The 9,869-nt window shown below is 30.1% G+C and overlaps 1 protein-coding gene across 1 annotated transcript; it reads right to left on the reverse strand.

Annotated features, from left to right (window-relative positions):
- Positions 1-3,077: 3,077 nt before the first annotated feature.
- Positions 3,078-4,649, reverse strand: TCP9 (TCP family transcription factor). The gene has a single exon (XM_016328798.3). It carries the CDS (start codon positions 4,475-4,477, stop codon positions 3,473-3,475), a length of 1,005 nt encoding a protein of 334 aa, XP_016184284.2. The 5' UTR covers positions 4,478-4,649; the 3' UTR covers positions 3,078-3,472.
- Positions 4,650-9,869: the final 5,220 nt, after the last annotated feature.

The raw sequence follows: 9,869 nt of genomic DNA on the forward strand, positions 1-9,869 counted from the left end.
TTTTAATTAATTGATTTCTCATGTTCATCATTTTTCTTTATTATTACACGGCTTCTTTGTTAATGATAAATAGTAGTACACTTTAACAAGTATGATGCGATATTTAAACTAGCTAGTTAATAGTATAAAATATGGTTATTTAATTCTCTTTGACAACTAAACATCACCAGGCTAATATTATAATTATTTTCTATGTTGGTAAAAATTTAAACTCGGGCATATTTTACATAGAGAAGTGCTAGGACTAGGAGATAAGCAACTTTTGTGATTTGTAGTTATCAAATAATTATTAATAATGTTTTTAATAATGTGAGATTTTATTCAATAATATGAAATTATTCACTTTATTTTTACTAATTACATATTAGACAAAATTTAATAAAATTACCGCCCTTAAACTTTTCCTTTTACATATAATAACCCAAAGTAAATTTAATTTGCTATGTCTCTATATTTATATGTTCCACTAAACTGACTCGAGTTATCAAAACAATTAGGATAAAATTCTTATTGTCTCTCTTTGCCGATACCAAAAAAATGATTAATGTCGAACTCTTATCATGTATGATTCATCCACTACAGAGACAAAGACACATATCTATGTTTGTTTTATCTCAATGGCAAAGGATTCTAATCCAATTCTTTATTTTTTTTAAATATATTTTTTTATCCCTAAAATTTATTAAATATTTTAAAAATACTCCTAAACTTTATTTTATTTTACTTTTGTCTTTTAAAATTTTTTATTTATATCAAATATATTTTTAATAGTTAAATTTTTTAAAAATTTAAGACCAATTTAATAATAATACATGACAATTATATATGATTTACTTATGTTAAAGATTGTTTTTATAAAATTGTTACTAAATTAATTCTAAATTTTTTTTAAAAATTAACCATCAAGAACATATTTTATACGAATAAAAAATTTTAAAATAAAATTTAAACAAAATGAAAATTCAGAATATTTTTAAAATTTTTAATAAATTTTAAAAACAAAAAATATATTTTACTAGAAAAAAACAGCTTATTATTCATGATATAGCCACACAAGTTTGAGTGTTAAGAGAGAAATTTATCTTTAGACAAGAATATTTCATTAGTGGATGATCATAATGACGTTTGAAGTTAAAAATGCTTTAAACACATGTAACATTCATCCATGAAACGCTAGAGATATTAAAGCACAATCTAGAATAATCCATCTTAATTATTAGAAATCAAGAAACATGCATTTAAAAATATGGGAGACTAAAACTATATATCATTGTCAAAAGAACCATCTATTGAAAGCTACATTACACAACTCAAAAGCTTCAAAGATAATGTTGTGTCTACTTCTTCATAAGCTACGTTAAGGTTTGAATCTTTTTTACAAAAAGCAATAAAGCATATCCAACTATGGAAATTAATCTCATTTTGCCCCAAAAAACTCAAATCGTATAAATCGAATCTCAATAAATTCTAATATAATTCGTCATTTAGACATAAATATAAGTTACATCGGCATCTTTTTAGACTAAATAATATTAAATATGTCATACTTGATTTTTTTTTACCGTAAGAGCATTACAATATTGTCTATCACTTCATTATTTTATACATTAATTAAACAACATTAAACCAAGAATTACATACATAATTAATAACATTATCCAAATTAAAATTTAAATATATTTTTATCTTATATGTTGTAGTCTTTAACATTCAAATTAGTTAATTAATTTAAATTAGTTGAATAATCACTCATTTACTTAAATATATGATAAACATTAAAATTTTGTTTTATATATACATAATATATTGACTAATAATAAAATTTTAAGAGAATTGAGATTCATAATATTTTTTTTAAATAAAAAATACTCTTAAAAAATATTATTAACTTTTTATGTTTTTCACAGTATTTTTTATTTAATAGATTAAAGATTAATTTATTATGAATTTAAATTCTATTTATTTATTTAAAATCTATGGCTCACTAATAAATTATTGCATACTAATCCATGGTTAAAAAAAAAAACAACATTATTAGCTAACACTATCAAAGGCAAACAACTTTCATTTTCATGGAAACCCCAAAAATAGGGGCCCATAAAGGAAAAAATGAAAATGAAAATGAAAATCCATAGAAAAAGATTTGAAGCATCTGATACCATTCTCATTCATTGATCTTCTCTCACTCTCATTCTCACACTCTTCTAATCTTCAATCTGTCTTTGATCTTCTCCTCACATTCTTTCAAATTTTCTCCGTCCAATAGCAGCAAACCGGAGACACCAATTAAAGGTGGTTCTTGTCCTGCAAAAAAGTGGGACCCACCACCAGAAACCCCCACGTGTCGAAGTGCAAAAAGTGGTACCCCACACTGCCAACGACCCATAACGCGACACGTGTCCATCTAATGTTAAGCTACACACCAAGTGGGGACCACTTCGGAAAGGCCGGCTATTGAACGGTCCCAGTAGCCATTTTGGAGGGCCCCAACCGCCTTGGGTCCCTCGCCCACCCTCACATGACCACTACCTTCCATGGACCCACCACACCACAATCCTCACCTACAACACAACCCCATAGATAAGATACCAGTAAATTTTGACTCATACTTTTTCTCTTTTTCTTTTTAAAATAACATTATATAGAGATTGTTTCTAAATTATATCAAATTTTCATCATCACACCATTTTAATTGACTCTTAGAATTTTTTTTGTTCGATCAAAGACTAGAACATGGTTCTCTCAAAGTTTTGATAACGTGTTGTTTATTTGGAAGGTTAAACTCTCATATTCAAAGAGATTCCAAATGTAAAAGAAACCTCATATTTCAAGCCTTTCTATAATTATTATAACTTCATGCATGAGTAATCATAATAAATAATGTTATGTGAAAATTTTATATGATTTCATTAAGGGCATATTTTGATAAATGATAAGAAATGTGCACTCTCTTTTTTTAACTTGGGTCCAAATATTACAAACTTACCTTCTTTTTTTTTTTATCTTTAGGTTCGCCATATTATTATCATTCCCATGCAAAATTTACACTATTGATAGCATAATATTAGAAAACTGACTTACCTAACTGATTTATTTTTATTAAATAATAATTAAAAATTATACATTTTACGGTCCTAAAATTGATAGGCAATAATAATATACAAGGGGGTTAAAAAAATCGAATGGCTAAGAAAGGAAAGGGTAGTAGTAGAACTGTAGAAGACGAAACAGTAGTGGTACCCTCTCTTGCACGGTCCACGCAGCAGCACACCCCAACACACAAAGTGGGACCCCCCACTTTTCATGTTGACCCACACCCCCACGCACGTGGTCCCCGCCATTTTCAATCCCCTAACCTCACGTGCGCACGTGCTCTTCCTCTTCGCGCTCCGACCTCGCCCTTCCCTTCCCTCCCTTCCTTCCTTCCTTCCATCAATGGCGAAACAAGAAACCGTAATTCACAAAGCCTGTCTCAATGCTTTGAACTCGACTTCGACATGAACTGAAGCTCCTGCTTATCGTAAATCTCCAGTGAGAAATCCCTCAGCGTGTGCGTTGTCGTAGTTGCACTGCTCGGCGCCATAACCGTCGCTCTTGGCGGAGATTTCGACGACGGAGCAGTCGAACCGGCCGGTTGAATTTGAACCGGCGTCATCACCGACGAAACAAACGCCGAAATCGGACGTGCGAATGTGAAGAATTGCGGCGCGTTGGAAGGCCCCGCCGCCGCCACGGAAGGCACGACGAAGAAAGCGTTGGACGGAATCGCCGTCCACATGGCAGGTACCGCGTTTTGCGGTAAGGCAATAGCGGTTTGCTGCGGTATTATAGCGGCCGTTACAGAGTTTGTTATGTGAGTGGCGGAGGAGGTTGTGGAGTTTGTTAGGGTGTTAGTTACGGAATTTGTTGTAACCGTCAGGCCTGCGGAGACTGAAACAGCGCTTTCGTTAACATCCACGTAGGCGCTATTGGCGGGTCTTTTGCGCTTCTTCTTGCAGGGCGGGTCTCCCGGTTCCGGGTCGGATCCTGATAGTGGTTTGGTTGTTGGGATCTTAAGTGTTCCGTTGACAGACATGGCGATGGCGGGGACGGTGCCGGTTCCGGTGGCGGCGATGATTGCCGGCTCGGCGTGCTCCAGAAGCCACCGGATGGTTTCTCCGTCGGACTTGTGGCCGAGCTCCCGGGTGAGCTGGAAGATCCGGGCCGCACACGTGGCAGGCATTCGGATTCTCCTGCCGCGTCCCTCCACCTTGGTGTGCCTGTCCTTCGTGGAGGCTCTCTTTTGAGTTGGATGGGCCTGGGCTTGGGCTTGGACTAAGGCCTTGTTCATGGATGGCATGTGCACTGCCACCGGCATGACGCGTATGGCCGATGGCGGAGACGTTGACGGCGAGGCGTCCTCGGTGTCGGGCTCCTCCTTGGGCCCCTTGGGCTCTCCAAGCGTGAGATCAATGTTTCTGGAAGGTTCGGAAGCCATAGAATTGAAATGTTGAGAAGAAAGAGAAACGTAGGAGGTGGAAAATCCCTTGAGGATAATGAGGAGGAAGGTGTTTTGTGTGAGATTTTGTTTGAGTTGGGTTTTAGAATGGAAGAGTGCAAAGTGTGTGTGTGAATATATATAGGAGCGAAAGTTGAGGTTTGAGAATGAGAATGTGGTGGTTTTGTTTGGAGAGAGAGAAGAGAAAGAGGTAATGGGGTAATTGGAGAATGGAAGATGGGGCCCGTTTTGTTGAACGGATGATTATTTTAACGTGGAAAGAAATCTACGGTGGTGATGGGTTCTTGGGCCCATGGAGATTAAGACTAGTGCACGTGATGGGTCCCATTAAATGGGGTTTGTGTGTTAAGGTGTGGAAAGTTTTGGTCAATGTTATTCACTTATTTGGCAACTACAGAGAAAATGAAGAATTTGGTGAAAAGAAGAAGAGGGTGAGAAAAGGAGGGAGAGAGGGGAAAGAGCATGGAAGGGAACTTGATAAGATTCTTGCATGATGAGTTGATGATGGATGCTATGAAGTATTTCAGGGATAAGGGGAAAAAGAACATTATTCTCTTTTCCTTGTCTAAGTTTTCTTTTTCATTTTGGATCATTTTCATCTTATACATAGCCACATAGGGGATGATCCCTTGTTTTAGAGGTTAATTAGGTCTGTGTGAGGAGTGTTGCTTGAAATTATAGATGTATACTAGTTTTTTATTTTTTTATTTTTACTAACACTTTTTTTGTGCAAGATCATGAATTATTTAATCCAAAAAATTAATTGTTAAATAGAAGTATGCTGATAATTTTATATCTAGCTAACAACATGCCAATAACAAGAAAATTCCTATATGGGAAAGTAGTATTAATATTTAATACAAGCTAAGGAAGAACTTTGCAAAAATTTTATGATAAATCCTAGAGGAATAAAATGTACCTATAAAGGCTCTAATACCTAGTTTGAACTGTCAGAACAGTTAGAGGTATTGGTTTTTGACGAATTAATTTGTGAATAATGCATTTGAAGCTTTGAACTACTGCTTTTATATGATATTTTTACATACTTTCTTTTTGTAGTATAAAACAATTTTTTATCAATTATTTTAATACTAAAAATAGAAAATATATAAGAATAATATACATAATATATATAAAAGAAAATTTTTTAAATATACAGATACACTAGTATTTTAATAATTTTTAATTATTAATTTTAATTATATATATGTTTTTATAATTAAAATCAATAATTAAAAATCACTGTCAGTGTACTGATCCACTTAAAAATTTTTCTATATATAATCAATAGATACAAGCTAAGCTTATGTGAGAGAAGCGACTAAATAAGATGTTGGACTCCTTAGATTATTAGATCCTTTGAATTTTCTTGTACAAGGGCCATGTTAAGTAATTTAACAAATGACTTTAAGACTTTAGTTTATTTTAGTAAAAATATATATATATCTATAAATTATTCCTAAGAAAAATAACCGGAAGAAAACATGAGAATCAAATTTAAAACTCAATAGTATTGGACAATATGGACAAGAATGACATACACAAAATATTTTCTAGAGCTAGCTTTTATATATATTTGCATGGAAACGATAATTTTGTAGGAGCATATATATGACTAGCTTATTTAAAGGTTTTCCACTTTAACTCTCGAATGGACACGTATGCACCCAATATATATAAAAATAATATTTTTGAAAAGGAAAGCATTGCCCATACCCACTAGTTTAAACTTTAAAGGCATGAATGCATTTAATTAATCTTATATCAAATGGGCAACTACATGAGATCTTGATGTTAAAACAAGAAAATAGCCACACTTGCCCTAAAAGATGGATAGTGTAGTGAAATATATATAAATGAAATTGTGTACAATCTAGCTCTATATGAAGAAGAAAAAATAGACTAGACTTTTTTAATATTTTATTAAAATTCAATTTGAGATATTATAATTTTTTTACATGGATATTTTTTATCTTGTCAGAAATTGAATATGAAATGATTAAATATTAGATAAATTTAATTTACATCATTTAATCATTTTGAGACTATTAATATAAAGTAAATAAATTAAATAAATAGAAAGTTGGAAGAAACAAGATAGGAACAAACAAAGAAGCCTTAACTTAAAGGCAGATATGAGAATTAAAGAAAGAAGGAAAAGACATAATGGGAACACTAAGTAAGAAATTGTATGTAGTGCTTTTTCATCAATGAAGGAAAACAAAATTATATATAACAAAAAAGATAAAGAAGACGATGACCAAGACTTGAAAAATATCCAAGTCCAAAGTCAATACAGTAAGCTTGTGTTGCATGCATTATACTTTTATAACATTCATATCTTACAATAATCATTAAAAATATATATTTAAAATCTATAGGCCAAGAGATCACTTGATTATTATTCAAGAGTAAACAAATAATGTAACATCATTTTAATAAGTGCATAAAATCACTTTACATCATTATTTAACTATCATTGCAATGCTCAATTAGAAAGTAACATTATTAATTATCATAATTATATAAAATTTGGCAAAAACAAAAAAAAGTGAGCTTGAATAATTGAGTAGGTCACGGCTCATCAACCATGCATGTTAGGATTTGAGCTCTTGAAAACGAAATTAGTCTCACATACCAAAAGGTGTGGGGGGATGATAATATATGGTAATAATAATGGCTGAAAAGTAGCATCATTTATATGAATCCAAGGCTAATCAAAAATCAATAAGTAAAGCATGTAAAAGCTCAAAATTCGGCTCATTATTTGTTAACATGAACTAAACTTTTTAATTTATTTAAATGTTAACAAATTAAGAGGCCAACATGCATCATGGTCCTACTCCATGGACTTCCTTGTAGAATCTCCACATTTACTTCAAAATTTGTTTCATAATGTAAAAGTAATGTTCAATGTTTATAAATTAAAATAAAGTAAGACTCAAAAATGAATTTAATCAAGAAGTCAACTTTTCGAAATTATTTTTTTTAATTTTAAATCTTAGATTCTAAATTTTAAATTTTAAATTAAAAAAAAATTAGTTTACAATAAAAAGTTAACCAATAATAATGAATTAAATTAAAAATTAACTTCTTATTTTTGTTCCTGTAAAATGAGTCTTGTTATATATGTATGGTGAATATACAATTTCTCTCCATCAAAATGAGTCTTGGTTTGTCTTAATTAGTGAATTCAACAAATAAATTTATTTTTGGTTTGTTCATGTTCTATATATCATTATGTATGTACGTGTATATTCATTCTTCTTGTCCATATATATATGTCATTCATCACCACTCTAAAGCCAGGGTTTGTTGGGGATACTTTTTTTTTTTTTTTAAATTCCCACTTCTACTATATTTATATAACTAGAAATATATCAGACTAACGACAAAAATGTATAACCTAATTGGAGACATATTTGTATGGACGGAATTACCTACACGCACATACTTTAAAGAATATTAGTTTTTTCTTATTTATTATTATTATTTTTTGATCTCTTCCTCCTTTGTAATTTTTTCCCCCTTTCTCTTCTGCTTCCAATATATTATTAATCCCTTTCCTGTATTGATTCTTTTGAGATTGGTGGACAATTTTTGGTTGTGCGTAAACGTGGAAACCTGGCTATTTATATTATAATTTATTGTGTTCTCTTTATTATATGTATGTCAAATTAATAATTATTTAGCCAAAAAATTTTATTTATTTATCTTTTAATTTTAGTAAAGTACGACTTTATACCTTTCTACTTTCTTAAAATGAGACTTTGAACATTATTTTACACTCTGAAGTAGTTTATCTTTATATGTATGTAAACTTTATTTATAGATAAAAAAGGTGAAGTTTTCAGTTATAAGAAAGTTAAGATAATTGTTCAATAAACTTTTTTAATTCAAGGTGTTAATGTGTTATGCACATGTGTTCATCTTAAAATATACATTTTTCTTTTTCTTTTTTTTTTTTAAAAATAAAAGAAGCCATATATAATTGGTCCGTTCGGTCAATCTATTTACACATTTAAAAAAAATATATTTTTAAAATTAGGTGAGTTTAAATTTTGGACTAAACGGATTAAACTCTAAATTAGCTGAAAAAACAATGGATTAGACAAATAATTCGTTTAATTTTTTTTGTAATTTTTAAATAAAATTAGTATTTTTCACTGACATCTTTCCTTGTTTAATCTGAAAATTAGACCCATGACACCCATCAATAAAAAATACTATTTGGTTAAAATTTTTTTGAGATAAAATAAAGTAATTTTTTGTTAAAATATTTTTTTTAAATAAATAAAATATAAACGGATCACTCTATTTAATCCGTTAGGTTAGTTATAAACGATTCAAGATTAAAAAATTATTATGGCCCATAAATAAAATAAATTTAAACAAATTATGACCGGCTCGCATATATAATTTATAGATTTAAATAGAACAAACCTAAATAAATCAAATTGATCCGTTTGACCGCTCTAATACATAGTTAAAGTTAGTGAGTGCAAAAATATGGATCGAAAACTCAATTCTTCTTTTATTATTACACTAATTCCTTCAGTATTAATATGTAGAATTATTTAAGTTATTGTTGATAGAAAAATCATTAGAGAAATTGTTTGGCCGACAAAAACAATAGACTGTCAATTGATGACTTCAGCCCTCACTATCAGTACAATGCAATGCAATGCAATATCACACAAAACATACACTAAGCTTAAGCCAATCTTATCATCAGTTACGAGATGGCATATTCTATTTTTCATGAATCACATGCTGCTTATTTATTCATTTATATATATTGTGTTGTGCTTGAGACATTTTTGCTTATCTTGTATGTGCATATTTTTTGTTATGTTTATTGGTTATAGCTTTCATTCATTCAAATCAAATGTACCTCTTATTATTTTTATTCGAAGCATGAAAAAAAAAGATATGTTACTATTTTTTATTCACATTATCCAAACTGAAATTTATTTTTACCGTGATACCTTCACTATTCTCTTCACCTACTTCCATCATGAAGAGATATTAATTTATCTTAAAATTATACAATACTTATTTTAATAAGAATAAGAAATCAACTTTTAATTAGATAATATTAACTAATTTTTTATTATAAATTTTTTTAATTCTTATTTTTAGATGATTTAGAATTTACAGTTTAAAATTTAAAATTTAAAATTTAAATTTTGAAAAAAATTGATGATATTAACAAAAAAAAAAGTTTAGCTCCCTAATAATTAAACTTTCTTTAGTAATTATGTTTCTAAATTTGTTGGACTTGACCTTATTCAAAATTTCAAACAATACTAGCAATCTAGCTAGCATAATAATTTGTACCAACTTATTGATGATAAATGAGTGGTTTCAT

The sequence above is a fragment of the Arachis ipaensis genome, chromosome B2, assembly GCF_059453495.1.
Source record: "Arachis ipaensis isolate K30076 ecotype BB chromosome B2, ASM5945349v1, whole genome shotgun sequence".
NCBI classification, from domain to species: domain Eukaryota; kingdom Viridiplantae; phylum Streptophyta; class Magnoliopsida; order Fabales; family Fabaceae; genus Arachis; species Arachis ipaensis.

Excerpts from the sequence above, each read along its gene's own strand:
- TCP9 (XM_016328798.3), bottom strand. The coding sequence starts at position 4,477 with ATGGCTTCCGAACCTTCCAGAAACATTGATCTCACGCTTGGAGAGCCC.